This window comes from Cydia amplana, chromosome 8 (assembly GCF_948474715.1).
Source record: "Cydia amplana chromosome 8, ilCydAmpl1.1, whole genome shotgun sequence".
NCBI classification, from domain to species: domain Eukaryota; kingdom Metazoa; phylum Arthropoda; class Insecta; order Lepidoptera; family Tortricidae; genus Cydia; species Cydia amplana.
Genome location: NC_086076.1, coordinates 12670315 through 12685246, shown reverse-complemented (window position 1 = coordinate 12685246; position 14932 = coordinate 12670315). Strand labels below are relative to the sequence as shown.

At 39.3% G+C, this 14932-nt stretch overlaps 1 protein-coding gene across 1 annotated transcript; it reads left to right on the top strand.

Moving 5' to 3' along the window:
- Positions 1 to 8505: 8505 nt before the first annotated feature.
- On the top strand, positions 8506 to 12417 carry LOC134650075 (protein asteroid homolog 1-like). Its single transcript, XM_063504901.1, has 2 exons — positions 8506 to 8524; positions 10624 to 12417. Exon 2 carries the CDS (start codon positions 10634 to 10636, stop codon positions 12413 to 12415), a length of 1782 nt encoding a protein of 593 aa, XP_063360971.1. The 5' UTR covers positions 8506 to 8524; positions 10624 to 10633; the 3' UTR covers positions 12416 to 12417.
- The last annotated feature ends 2515 nt before the right edge of the window (positions 12418 to 14932 follow it).

The window sequence follows — 14932 nt, the reverse complement described above, 5'->3', positions numbered from 1 at the left end:
TAACGGGGGCCAAGCGCCTCAAACCCACTATCTGCGTCACATAATACATGCATAACTTGACGATTGCTGCGCGCTGTCATAGAGAAATATAATAAGACAAGAGTGCTCACTCCATACATCAGTTCAGACTATTAATTTCAGTGTCGACATCTAGCATCGAGTAGCGGAACTATCAGTACTGCTACTTGACAATAGATGTAGCACCGACCGGAAAGTCTTATGCTGTTGAGATAAGACTTTCCTGTCGGTGCTACATCTATTGTCAAGTAGCAGTACTGATAGTTCCGCTACTCGATGCTAGATGCTAATAGTCTTTTTGGTACTAAAACTGATGTATGGAGTGAGCACTCTATGTATTTTTTTCTCTATGGCGCTGTCTACAGCGGAATTGTTCAATCCGGCCGTCCCGATCTAGGGCAATTGCTCACGAATTACACCATTCTATTAATCGCCAATAACCCAATTATTTGATCAAAACTTTCGGTAAAATATGTGAGTGGAACTAACGGCCCTCAATTTTTTTTCTAATTTAAGGTTTGATGTAAAATTACTGTAATTATTTTACCTGTACTAACGCAGTTTGGTTCGTTCATGTGCTTTATCTTTACGGCTGGATTTTATTCGCTGTTTGTATGTAGGTACCTATATGGTTTTCGTGTAAGCACCTATAATTTAGTTTACAATTAAAAATTACCAATATACCTAATATTTTTGTAAAAAAAAAAACATTGTATGGGCTTTAGTTTTTTCGGCAATGAATTTGGATTGTAACAGATAATGGAAGGGTTAATCATATTAAACATTGCATACACATTTTTGTAATCGCTATCAGATACCTTAAAGCAAACAAACGTTTATAAATATCTGAGCACGAACTTATTCAGGACGTTAAATTTTGATCGGATATTTTTGATTGCGTGTTTGATGACTCTACAGGCTTAGAAAGTTCTTGAACTTTGTCTTGTCCATTCTTCATGACAATAAATACGAAATGATATTGATACTGTACGAAAGATATACTTAAGCAATAATACATGTAAAAGAGTTACTATCCGGATATAAAAACAATGTATAAAATATCAAATAATTTCTTAAGTATAGAAACTCGGTAGTTAGAAGGTACTTACCTAACGCACATGTTTCGTGCTTACTTACGGATAGTACCTGTTACAATGATGTTTTAATTGTCCGCTTCAGAATGTGCCTGAGTGTACGGAGTGTTCCTGCTAGCTGTGAGCACTCTTCCAAGTACGCACGATTCAAATTAAATCTGTGTAATCCTTAAAACATATGTAGTGTATCCATTAATAATAGGTACATATATACAAGTAGTTTACTTACCATTGGTAACCCTTGTTGCAACGAGATAAGGACCATTTATTGTGAGATTTGTATGTTTGTGCGTACCGATAAAGCAAAGGAATTCCACGGTTATCCCACAAGCGGATCCGCACACCGCTCCTGCGTTTGAGCAAGACGGTGCTATTTGCGTATGTAATTAGTATGGATAAATAAAACAATAAAACTTGATAGTGTTTAGGTACACAAAGTCGCATTCCTCCAAATGTCAGCGCCGTCTGTTGAATGAATGTTGAGGTATTTTGACCGAACTTGTGCTTAGACCGAACATAATAGACGGAACTAAATCTTCTGGTCAAAATAACTCGGTTTCCGTTTAATATATGGCGCTGCGGAACGCGAACCCGAATATCAGCGATCTTATTGCCGAAAAAAATGGATGGGTCTGAGACCTGCTCTAGTGATGACAACTGCCAATAACCTGAATATTGGCGTAACGCGTTTTTGTATAGACGTTGTCGGTCTTCTTGTTTTATTCGTCCATTCGTAATATGTATAATGATGTCCCACTCGCAGAGCGGCGTGATAATCCGCATTCAATGTGAAGACCGGTTTATTGCCAAAGTTTTATTGTGCCTGCCAAAGACCGTGAAGCTGCTCTAGGCAAGACAAAATTTCACTGCAGCTTGCGATTTGATTTGATATACGGGCATTGTACAGTTATCGCATGTACATGTTAAGGCAAGAATATTAAATACAATGGACGTGTCAAAAGAAACCATGTCTTTAGATATGCCAAATCCATAGAATCATAAACCACAAACTTTTCTATGTTTGGAACCAGTTGCCGTCTTTTTGCAGGGTGAAACCTCTTGAAAGTATATGTAACGTATTCGCTTGAAAACAATTGCTGTTAATTTTAAAACAATCACGTGCAGAAAGAAGTGCAATACGAATGTAAACTTTATGATATGCACGTAGGTCTAAGTTGCTCTGTGGTTAGTGACGGATTTATCCGTCTTCGGCGTTGGACCTACGGATATATCCGCCATTGGCGTCAAAAAGTTTAAGGTCGGTATTTCGCGCCTCGAGAGGTGACGAGAAGTAAGGACATTGAAGTTAATATTCTTGCACTGTAGAATAAAAAATGAAATAAAAAACAAAGTAAATTTCGTGTAAGTATTATAATATTTATAATAAGGTTTGTTAACTAATGGGATTTTACAGAATCCTATTTATATATGAAGCCTCGAATACTTTGGGGCCGTTAAATACAAACATACATCGCACCTGGTCGATGCGATTTTGTTCTGGATGTTGCAATTAAATATGTAATGTATTATATGTCATAATAAATGGTATTGTGTAAATATGATAGCATTAAAAGCAAAGAGTTATTGATTGTAGAAGAGGCGTAAAATGTAATAAAAAAAATCGTGCCCCCGAGTTCGACAGCCGAAGTACTGTATGGCCCCATAAGTTTTTATGATAGGTAGCCGATACCTATTGTTGAAACTCGTGCCACGAATTTTTCTAACATTTTATCCCTCTTCTCTACTGTTATTAACTCTATGAATAAAAGTTATGTGTGGCTTACAAGTGTACCTATACAACACGGCAATCGATCTTGTCAGTTTAATTCTCTTGATTTAAATTAGTAAGTATCCGTATTAATTTGAGCTTCACTGTATAGTGCTTATATAAATTCTAAGAAATCCAAACTAAATTCGGAATAAAAGTTTTATATTTGGCATTTATGATCCGCCATTATAGGTATCGTTTTGTATAAGCGGTAAATAATATTAAGCGGATCATCAGTATTTATTTCTGTGGCGTAACTACTGCCTATGTGTACGACTGTGGCGCTACATGGCGGCTAAATGCCACTTTAGTTATCTGTCAGTGGACGAAAGTTCACATTTGTGTTCGAAGTTTGTTGCTTTTAGCTTCCCCACTACGCTCTTCGTAAATAGCTAATACACTTTTCTAATCTCGAGGCCGATTCTGATAACAATTTCTGAGATTTTGTTTAAATACGACCTTGACGATCGCTTTGCTTCGAACGACGATCGCTTGGTGCGCGCTAAATGCACTCTAGGCATCTCGCTCGCACTAATTAGTGCGCGTGTGAATCGTGTCAAATCGTATCATAACAAGATCAAAAGTTAACACATTTTATAATAGAATCGGCCTCCAGGTTGGGAGGTTTCTATGTGTAGCTACGTGGATCTCAAATTGAGGAATGGTGTATAATTATTGTTATTTTCTACAAAGTGTGCGTAGTTGTTGATGACTCTATCGTTCTTGCCATATTGCGACTCACACTTCATTAGGTACCTACATATGTGTATCGGTATAATCCATTGGCCGATATTTTAAATTTCTTGTCATATCTCGGAGTTCCTAACTTCCTATCATTATCGCTTAAACACATGACATGAACGCTAAATGTTGCATTCAGCAGATTCTAACAGTAAAACATAAATCTTAAAGTATCTTATTAAGTGCGGTTCTTAGTTAAAAATCGGTTTTTAATATTTCGTTTTCTCATTTTCATCCAAACAATTTATACTTCCAGGAGTTTTGCTTCTTGCTCATGCAAGTTTCTTGTCTAAATTGTATTTAGATAAGGTCAATAATTCTGATACGTACCCAAATCTCGCTTAACCATAATAGATAGGGGATATGGTTGTTTTGAGTGTTAAGAGTTTTTAATTGTAGATTACTTAAGAGGTGAAAAGTCTAAGTGTAAGGCCTGAGTGGACGCTCGAAGCGGAGCGTTCGGCGGGGCGTGCAGCGTGGCGTCGGGGTCACGAGTCATTTGAGCAGCGTGCACTAAGGCCGCTACTATTCGCTAGGTGCACGACTGGTGCTGCCCTCATTTTGGCAGACTTTCTACGTTAAATCTTATGGAGTAAAATTAGTTCAAGCGGCTGCCGCTAGTACTAATGGCGGGCATTCCATAAGATTACCTGTGTTTGTGACGATCAGCGCCACTTCCCCCTCCACCGACTTCGCACCTTGCCAATACGTTTGCATTTGTTTAACATGCACGCCGCCACGCCACCCCGCCCCGCTGCACGCCCAACTCGAGCGTCCACTCAGGCCTTACACTAAAAACATCGTGCCCCAAGTTTTACAGCCAAACTAGATGGCGTTATACGGTGCCTCATTTTATTGGTTAGTGAATTGTCATTACGTCAGCTTTGCCAGAGTTGCCGCATAATGTCCCGTACAGCGTCATCTAATTACTTTAGCTACCAAATTCGAGGTACGAATTTCTCTCAGAGTGCATGTATAATATATCTCTTCTACTATTGATAACTCTTTGCTTTTTAGTAAAGTACAAGTTTCTGTGTGGTCGCCGCAAACTTCTTTATTTGTTAACTGTCCAAATACTTTTATTTTAGCGTACAAAGCAGCCGTTTGTTGAAGTGTCGGTTTTGGTTTAATTAACTTTATCGGAAGCAATGATAGAGAGATTTTTTATATAGCGTTTTTAGTTTTATAATATCAGGTTTTCTATTTTTCTTCTTAAATATAGGCAGACCTCGCTTTTCCAGATGCGATGTGTTTTATAAAATTGTTTTAGTGGGTAGGTGTAGATATTAATATAGAATAAAATTACACAGATAATTTTGTTGTTAAACGTGTCTAAATACCTAGTCATGTTTAGAATTGGTTCACACTAGACAACTTTAACTTACCAGGTTTGTTGTTTACTGATTATAACAATCGAGCATAACTAAAGGCTTCGGCACACAGGCGCGTTTTCCGGGCGGGGCGTAAGCGCGGGGTGAGCATTTTGTATGTAGAAGCGGCGCGCCCCGCTCACGCCGCGCCCGGAAAACGCGCCTGTGTGACGAAGGCTTAAACGTGTGAACCGACTCTAGCCGTGACATATTTTTATTCGATCTAACTCAGGGTTTCCCAACCTTTTTCTATCGAGCATCCTTAAATGAAATGTTATGTTCTCAATCCAACACGTAGAGTCTCTTCGGAAAGAGAAGGGTCGTGGAATGTATTGGGCTCCATACATTCCACGACTCTTCCCTTTCCGCACACACTATACAAATATAATCCACGCCTCTTATTACCTTGCCACGTACCCTAGGGGGTTGCTCAATTGGTTGGGGATTCCTTATTAGGCCTTGGTCTCCGGTTGCACGGGAAAATCTATATATATATAAATGCAAGTGTCCTGACTGACTGACTGACTGACTGATTCATCAACGCAGAGCCGAAACCACAAAAGATAGAATATTATATAATTTCCAAAGAACGTGATGCAGTACGCACCGCACGGCGCCAACCGGAGACCATAACCTTAACGCGGTTATTCCACTGATGCGCATCCGCAGTCCGCTCCGGTGTGTGAGTGAGACAGCGCTTTGCACGTGTATGTATAACGATGTCCCACTTGCACACACGGACAGCGTGCGGATCCACATCCAATGTGAAGGCCGCCTAATATTTTAATATATAAAATTGTATTTCTAGTTTTGTACTTAGCTTTTACCTCTGTTAGTATTCGGTGTGCGCGCTGTTGTTACGTTGTTCTAGGTGTTAGGATACTGTCAGCCATATTGTATTTGAGATTATAGCGCGGATGATCTCACATCGCCAAAGGCGCTTTATTTGAAAAACTCAAATAGCCTAGTTTGTTAAGTTATCGTGAGGTAAAAGTGAGGTCTGATTCATATGAAAAAGTATATTATATGTATTATGTTTACGCTTTAGAACTAAAAACAGATAATGTACAGTAGTGCCTGACTGAACTGAAAATGTGAAACAAAACAAAGAGAATATTAATATATTGTAAATAAAAAGCGAAAAGTAATGTAATCTGAGTTTCTGTACTATCCCTGAAAATTACTTAAAAACCATTTAAAATTATAGTGTCATTCAAGGCACCAAGCCTATAGCAAAGCAAGGCACCACACAATAGTTCGCCTACGTAGACTCTGTGCGGAAAGAGAAGAGTCGTGGAATGTATGGGGCCCAATCCAATACATTATACGACTCTTCTCTTTCCGCACAGACTATACCTACCTATTTTGGAAGTCAACAGCTGTCGTTGCAAAGAGGCTGAATGACGAAGCTAACTCTTAACTAGACAAACTTTATTATGACAAAGTCAAAGTATAAACGTAAAATGTCTATGAAATATGTCTTATGGCGCCGCCACACTTTGTCTCGTCAATGTCGGTGCCTTACTTTAGTTAGACAGACTACTATAAAATAAACTGTTCAATTTCAAGACTATTAGATTATTTGTGCAGTGTGATTTGGAGAAGGTATTGTTAGACTAGCGATTGTGTGCTCTATTTAGATCACGCTACCAGTCACCATTTGATACATTAATGACATGGGTTCACACTTTAGTTGCAACTGATGTATGATTAAAGTCATAGTTAAACATTACACGGAAAGCGATTATTTAATTTCGCCCTCAGGTTACAAATAATGATAGGCATCTGACTGAATTTTTAAACATAGGTTTTCATAGAAATAAGGGGAAAAAGTTATGTGTAGGTAGCAACACCAATAACAGTATTAATCTAGCACTAAAGTCTCGCAATCTACATAAGTCAAGCGCGACATATGGAGTTGCGACGAGACATGGAGAGCGATAGGTTGGTTAGTTAATTAATGACGACTTTGTGCTTTTATATTTAATTAAATCACATTAAATACGTAAATAGGTAAGTATATTAATTGGCTGTGCCGTGCCGTGATAGCAATGTCGCAAAAAGGGGTACGTAGGTAGGTAGGTACTAGGAGCAATCATGATCAAGGCATGAGGCAGATATGACTTACAGTGCCATATTAGGTACCTACGCAAGTACAATCTTAGCGCTGGAACCAGTCTTTTTCTAACAGTATTAATTAGAGAGGGATGGATAGTCTATCTTATCTTAATCTCGCGGGCGAGAGACTCGGGGCGCTCCTGTGCTAAGCCGGCTGGAATCGAATACATGCATGTGACATTTTCTGCCTATCGGAAAGCATGCAAATGTGTTGGTACTGTTGGTAGAATGATAACTCCGCAGTAGTTTGTCCGGATTAAAACAAACAACTTGCCGACCGCCGATTTGTCATTGTACCTAATTTTAGTACAAAAATGGTAGGATAAAGATGACCTACAACAACAGGATGAATATTAGGTGAGTAGGTACTTACGTAGGAAATTAGCTAAACAAACTGTTATATTTTTTTATGGTGTTATTCATAAACGCTTGTCAAGTCTAATAAGCTCTTGATAATCGTTTTGCCCTTATAACCTTCATTTTGATATTTGTTAGAAAGGACTAAATTTAACAAAGTGTTGTAAAGTTTTATGAATAAAGGGGTTAGTTAGTATCTTTAAGCAACACTTACGTTATACAGGTGTTGCTAACTATTGTATACCTACCTACTTGTGGCAACCGTGTAAATAGGTACGCGCAGTAGGTACCTAACAGGCTAACACCATAAAGTTAACTTACATAAAAGGCTGGTGCGTAACGGTTATTACAGTCGTAACCTTTGACTTGTGTGTGCGTAACTGTGTAACTAAATATTTTGTCGGCTTCCTGGTAATAAACCGGGCATCTGATACGTATATAGGTAGGTACTCTCCAAACCTTTAAATCGATTTTGCATATAAAAATATTTAATACAGCACGCACCTTTCGCTAGCGATGAAAAACCGAGCGACGACCTCCACAGTAATATAGGGACAAATACAGACTATAGGTAAAGCTCTGTAGAGCTACTTCAGGCATTCCGGTACTTCCCCTTAAAGATTACGTCAAGCGCTATTGCGTTCCATTTTATGTTTCAATCTTCACTTGTTATTTCGCTTATTATTATTACCATGGATATCTACGAAGAAAGGGATGCCACTCAAGTGATTCTACCAACTGGAAAATGTTATTTTATACATTTTTAGAGCGTAGTTTTTATTATTGTAAGACCTATCAATATTTTTTATAATCAATTTTTTTTAACAAATTACAAAATGGAACGTAGGTAACATTCGAGCAAAAAGTGACATTTGGTGATAAATATAGAATATAGAGCTCTTTTGCTCATTGTGCGTTGCGAAGAGTGTTTAATTTAATTCACAAATTAAATATATAATAAGGCTAAATTCGACAGCTAATTATTGGCAACCACTATTAAGTACGTGGGTACATAAAGTCGTGATAAGAATTTGAGCATCATTTGAAGCAGATTAAGTGTAGTTGTAAGTAGGTATCTATGATATTATTAATTTTTAAACAATACATATTATTACATATAGCGTGATAACCAAAGAAGGTATCATTACACGTCGTTCGTTACATGGGATTTATAGATAGTTTTTTATACGATGAATGAGAAATAATTTACCCTTTAGGGCGTGGTTAATTATTCCGGGTTTATTTATTTTAAACACGAGAGAAAACGTTAAAGAATTTTAAAATGTATCTTTGAGGTCGGGGCCATTCTGATTGCTTATTGGCGTAATTTAAGGATGTGTGATCGTGTGCCCGTTGTGACTCAATTACCTATCAGTCTTATAAATAGCCCGTTGAGCCAAACAAGTAAACGCATTCATCATGATTAGGTATAGGTATTCACTATTGTATATTGTTCGTCCTCACTTGTATTGTATGCTCGATAGCCTAAACTTTTGCTTTACATACCTATATAATATTTAATCCTATTTTATACCGGGCAATACGTTTCAAACTCATTCAATTAATTTTTAATGCGAGCGCAACGATTAGGTACTTAGCGCAACTAATAGGTACCTATACGAGGGCTGTTTGATAAGTACCCGTTTATGAAAAAAATAATCAGTTGTTTTTGTTTATATGCATTTATTTTTCTTCATAGTCTCCTTTTAACTCTATACACTTGTTCCACCTATATTCAAGCTTCAATAAACCATCCAAAAAGTATGATTTCGGAAAGTCATTAAAATAGGCCTCTGTGGCGGCAATGACTTCGTCATTTGATCCAAATCGCTTACCACCGAGCCATTTTTTCAGGTTGGGAAACAAAAATAAATCGCATGGGGTCAAATCTGGAGAATACGGGGGGTAAGGCAATAGGGCGTAGCGTAATTGTGTTAATTTAGCCATCACAACTCTAGACGAATGAGCTGGTGCGTTGTCGTGATGAGACAGTACTTTTTTATTTTTTAAATGGGGTCGTTTGTCCTTCAACCCAGCGTCAAATTCATCCAATAAATTGGCATAGTACTGCCCTGTTATCGTTTTCCCCTTTTCTAAGAACTCAATATGTATAATACCCTGCGAATCCCAAAAAACGGTCGCCATGACCTTTCCAGCCGATGGAACGATTTTTGCTATCTTTCGCGCAGGTTCACCCGGTAAAATCCACTGCTTCGACTGCCCTTTCATTTCCGGGGGGTAGTGGTGACCCACGTTTCGTCTACGGTCACGAAACGACGCAGAAACTCCTTCGGGTTACGTTTGAACACGGCCAAACACTGCTCCGAAGTAGTCAGTCGGTTCCGTTTTTGCTCCTCCGTGAGTAAACGCGGCACCCACCTCGCCGATACTGTCTTCATACCCAATTTTTCTTCTAATATGTTTTGTACCCGCTCGATTGGAACATTTACAGCATCAACGATTTCTCGAAGTTCAATTCGGCGGTCGGCTAAAACGATATTTTCAATTTTCTTAACCATATCGTCTGTAGTCACCTCAATTGGGCGGCCTGGGCGATCCTCATCAAAGACGGTTGTTCTCCCCCGCTTAAACTCGTTAAACCAGTATCTGACGGTTGTCATAGAAGGAGCACATTCATGGTAAACCGCTTGCATTCTTACTTTTATTTCATCACATGTTTTTCCTTCCAAAAACAAGAATCTAATTACAGACCGATACTGCTCTTTCTCCATTTTCACAATTTTAAGTTCACGCTTTCACTGAATCGCTGTCAAATGAGAAAAAAACAAAAGAATGCTGTTTTTTTTTTAAATTTTCCCACCTCTGAAAAGTGGCTTAAAACGATTGTATACATATTTTCGGCCCGTGATATTAATACATTTGGAAAACGGGTACTTATCAAACAGCCCTCGTATGCCTAAACTTAATTCTAATATTTAAAACTTTCGCGTTTTGAACACGACCCGCGTTAGACCCGTCTATAAATTTTGTTTCTCCAATAAAGAAAATAAAAATGAATTATTACATCTCATAAATGTGTGGGCTTCGCTCCGCGCACGGCTCCTACATTTCCGGAACACCATTTGTTCCGTGATGGGTACAGACATACAAATAATAATGACACTGGTATTTTAAAGGGTTTGCAATCGTGTTTCAGATATATCATCATGAGAATACGGACGTTCTGCAAGTTCGTGGAGGTGAGCGAGCTGACGCCGCGCGAACTGCGAGATGAACCCGTCGTGTTGGACGGTCAGAATCTGTTCTACAACTCCTACCAGCGGGCAGGCTTCTCCGGCGCCTTCGGGATCGAAGCCGACCGCTACGCCCGCCACCTCAGGCAATACCTCCAAATGTTCAAAAAGGCTAACGTCAAATGCTACTTCCTATTCAAAGGAGGACACGAGAACATGGAGAAGAGGCTGAAGAAAGAAAAAGACAGCAAAATCGTCCCTGTTCTCATGAAAGAAACTTACAAACAGGTCTTGAAGGAAATGGATTTTGAATACGTGGTTTGTGAGTATGAAAGCAAGAAAGATATCGTTGAACTGGCTCACAAACTCAACTGTCCCATCATAAGTTATGACATCGAGAATTGTTTCACCGGACTCCAGTACATACCTTCTACTACACTTGAACTTCAAAATGATACCATTCACTGTGGCTACTTCCTATTAGAGACCTTTTTACGAAAATATAAATTGACCGTAGACAAACTCGCCGTATTCATCGTATTGACGGATGAGAATATTTTTCCGGAAGGATTTTTCTCAGAGTTCTTTAAAAGCATTAAAGCCCCTCTTGGGCCATTCAAACGTAATTTGCATCTGATGAGGTGGCTTTCTAAGAGCAGCAAGCAGCAGATCGCGGCCACTATCTTCAGGTTTATATCAGCTGAAGACAAAAAGAAGTTCATTGAAGAGGAAGCCAAGGCTGGGACGCAAATAGAACGGCGTGAGTCCGGCGGACTCGGCGCGGCGTGCGTGTTAGACCGCGACGCCGCCTGCGTGGCGCGCGCCGACCCGCGCTGGTTCGCCAAGGGTGTCGCCGCCGGCCATGTCGCTATTGACTACGTCAACCTTTATCGGTCCAAAATATTTCTTGGAGCTCCTCCCATTAGAGGATTTGAACAAGAGAACCCCACGCTTCTGGCTTTGGATATTATTAAATACGCATATGATTTATTGACTAATTTCGAAAACGACGGTTTTAATTTTGTCTATGACGCTGGCCTGGAAAAAGAAACGATTCTCGTCGGAGACACGCATTCCATCCGAAAACCGGTTTACGAAGCGGAAGTGTGTGTATTCGAGAACGGCTGGGAGTCAGTGCGTTCCTTCGGGCTGCTCGAGCACTTCGCGCACGAGACGCTGCGGCTGGAGAGCCTGAAACGCCTCGAGAGTGCGCCAGAGGAAACGCGACTGATGTTGCTAGCGCTGGCTTACTTCTCGCGACGCAGGCCTTCGTCGCCCGCTGCACTCTCCTCAGCCGTGCTGCTCGCCTACGTAATGCTCGACGTGGTAGCTGACAAGGTCGACAAGAAAAATCTTTTGAAGTTCCCCTTCGACAAGAAGCCGATTCTGGACTCGACCATAGACAGGAGCGTCGTCACTGAGGCCGACTGCGGGATCGCGGCCGCTATAATGGAGGAGTACTCCACCACATCCGAGGGTGACGCTGAGCTGATTTTGGACGGAAAATTGCTCCATGCGTTGGCCGAATTCCAGCAATGCCTGCTGCAGCTGTCGGCACTGAGCGTGCTGTGCGGCGCGGAGGTGCCGGCGCCTGTGTTCGCGCGCACGTACAATGGCACGCTGGCCTACAAGGTGCTGCGCGCCGCGCACTGCGCCACGGACCGCCTGCTCTTCCTAGACGAGTTGTTGAGTCCTGCCCCGACCGTCTATGCTTTTTTTAATGGCCTCCTAGAGGCTTATGATGAAATTTTTTAAATTATACTTAAAACAGTTTAAATAATTGTATTTATGTATCATGTTAATACAAAAAAAGCTAAAATGAAATAATGTATAATCATATATTACTTACATCACAAAAAAAGTACAACTAATAATCAATAAATCATTATAAGTACCATACCAGACTATTTCTGGATAATTCATCTCATTCGTTATTATTTCTTTTAAGTATTATTAAATTTAGTCTGCGCTATATTAACTAGGATATTGTTTGCCATAATACCTACTACTTTGAATAAGCAACTTATTTTGTAAGCTATTTAGCTTACCTAAACTCAAATTCTTACTTGGCACATGTCAACCTAGTTTATAACAATAAAAAAACCCTCTTTATCTGAACCACAATCAAATGTCCCTTACGAATGGTACCTAATCTTGATTTTTCTGAGAATGGTAAGGAACTACGTTAATTTTATCATTTTACCAGCCGCTTTAAAAAAACAGTAAAAATATTGTAGGTACCTACCTAAAGTAACATAAGTATACATAATCGCAATATTTCACCTACAAAATCGCGATTGTCAGACTTTGAATATCATTTTGTGACTTGTATTGCTTTAAGGCAATAGGTCCCATATACCTATAGGTACATTTGATCCTCAAAACAAACCTGATCGATTGATATTTAGTATTGACACCCTTCATAAAAATTGATTAACTAGCCTATTGAAATGCGAGTGTATGGTGCACTGTGACGCAAGTGTCACGCGGCGGTCGCAGGCCACAATGCGCGGAAGCTGGGCTCCACATCCAGCCGCAAGTGGACCACTGTGCCGCCACGCCTCCGCAATCGCCTGGGACGCCTATTTATAGAACCACGTGCATTGTGAATATTGTGATGATGGACTTTCCCAGATTATATCGGATGTATATAGTTGTGCCGTTTTCGAGAACGTTCTCTGTTTACTATGGGGAATGTTCTCGCACGAGAACATTCACTCTCGCACAAAAGAAAAACAACTAGAAACGAAAATTCTAAAATAGGACTAAATAGTTAATATGCCTCGTTAAGTATTAAAGAAGAAAACGTAGCAATGCAGCATTTTTGTATTACGTTATAAAACATATAAAATAGGTACCTAGATACTAAAGAGCCTATGAGCAATTCATTAGTTGGGTAGGAATTTAGATACTTGGCTGCAGCAGCTGTCTATGCCAAATAACCATAATCGAGAGATTGTGTTTAGATCATCCAAGGTTGTCGTAATGTTTTGAAGTCAATTACCTCGGTACTCGATAATTGAATACTCACAAATAGTTATCTTATAATGCCTTTTAATAATGCCAACATAGCACATATGCAATTATGAGTTCTTAGTTTACAACTGACCTTACATCGAGGAGCTATGCGAAGATATACAATAATTATCCTACCAGACCATTTTTCATGGCTACTAAAATTATAGTAGAGTTTAATTAAGAAAGGTATAGAGAATTATTGATACCTATCGTCTATTAATTTGGTTAAATTTAGAATTGTAGATCTATTCACCTCATACATTCTTATTAAATCCGTAACTCTCTAAAACCACTAGGTACTTATGTGCACAGGTGCTTAATACAACTACATCGTATATAAAATTACGTATGTATGTACCTACTAATAGTTTTGTTTACAGCGTATGAAGTGGTTACTCGAACGAACGTAGGTCGTGAAAGGATGTGCCGAGGATAACAGCTTGTCGCTAAAGTCCTTGATGAAGCCTCTAAGTAGGCAAACAGACCCATCGGACCCATCAGACCTGTTTGTATACACTTAGCTAATGTTTGCGTCTAGCTACGACGTTTCATCAAATATTTTCGGATCTAAGATGTAATGCAACAGATACGAGTACATAACATAACTATATGCCTACTCATAACAATATAATGAACGTTACCGAGGTTATTTAACTTTCAAGTAACCGGTTAGTCATAATAAAATTTTGAGACAAATTGAGAAGGTGACCGTCCTTCCTTAATTTTGTTGGTTTTTTCATAATCTAGGGTTCTAGAGGTCGGAACAATCTTTCCATCGTCGCATGAAGCTTGTCCGGTGACCTTCTCCAATTAAACACGGGACAAATGCGTGAACATTCAGAATACATTATGTGAAACAATATAAACTGCAGAACCATTTAGCACAAAATGACCTTGCCCCTAATGCGATGTAATTGTTTACGTTTAGCCGCCTTTATGAGGAAAATTATAAATACTGGAGAGCTTTTTTATTTCCGTTTCTTATCTCAAATTTGCATATTTACTTTCTAGGTATAAAGAACACTGAGAAAAGAGGTTCGAAGTTGGTACGTAACCCGATTCGTAAGACGTAACAATGAGTTACAAGCAATATAAATATTATTTACTCGAAATTTAAGGTAGCTTTTGGTGAAGGAAAATTGAGAGGGATCAGGCAATCTGGATTTAAATATCAGATGGCTGGCGCTTCCATACAATAAATCTTGGAATTAGATACTAACCAAGCTGATCCTGATGATCTAATATGATGAAAAC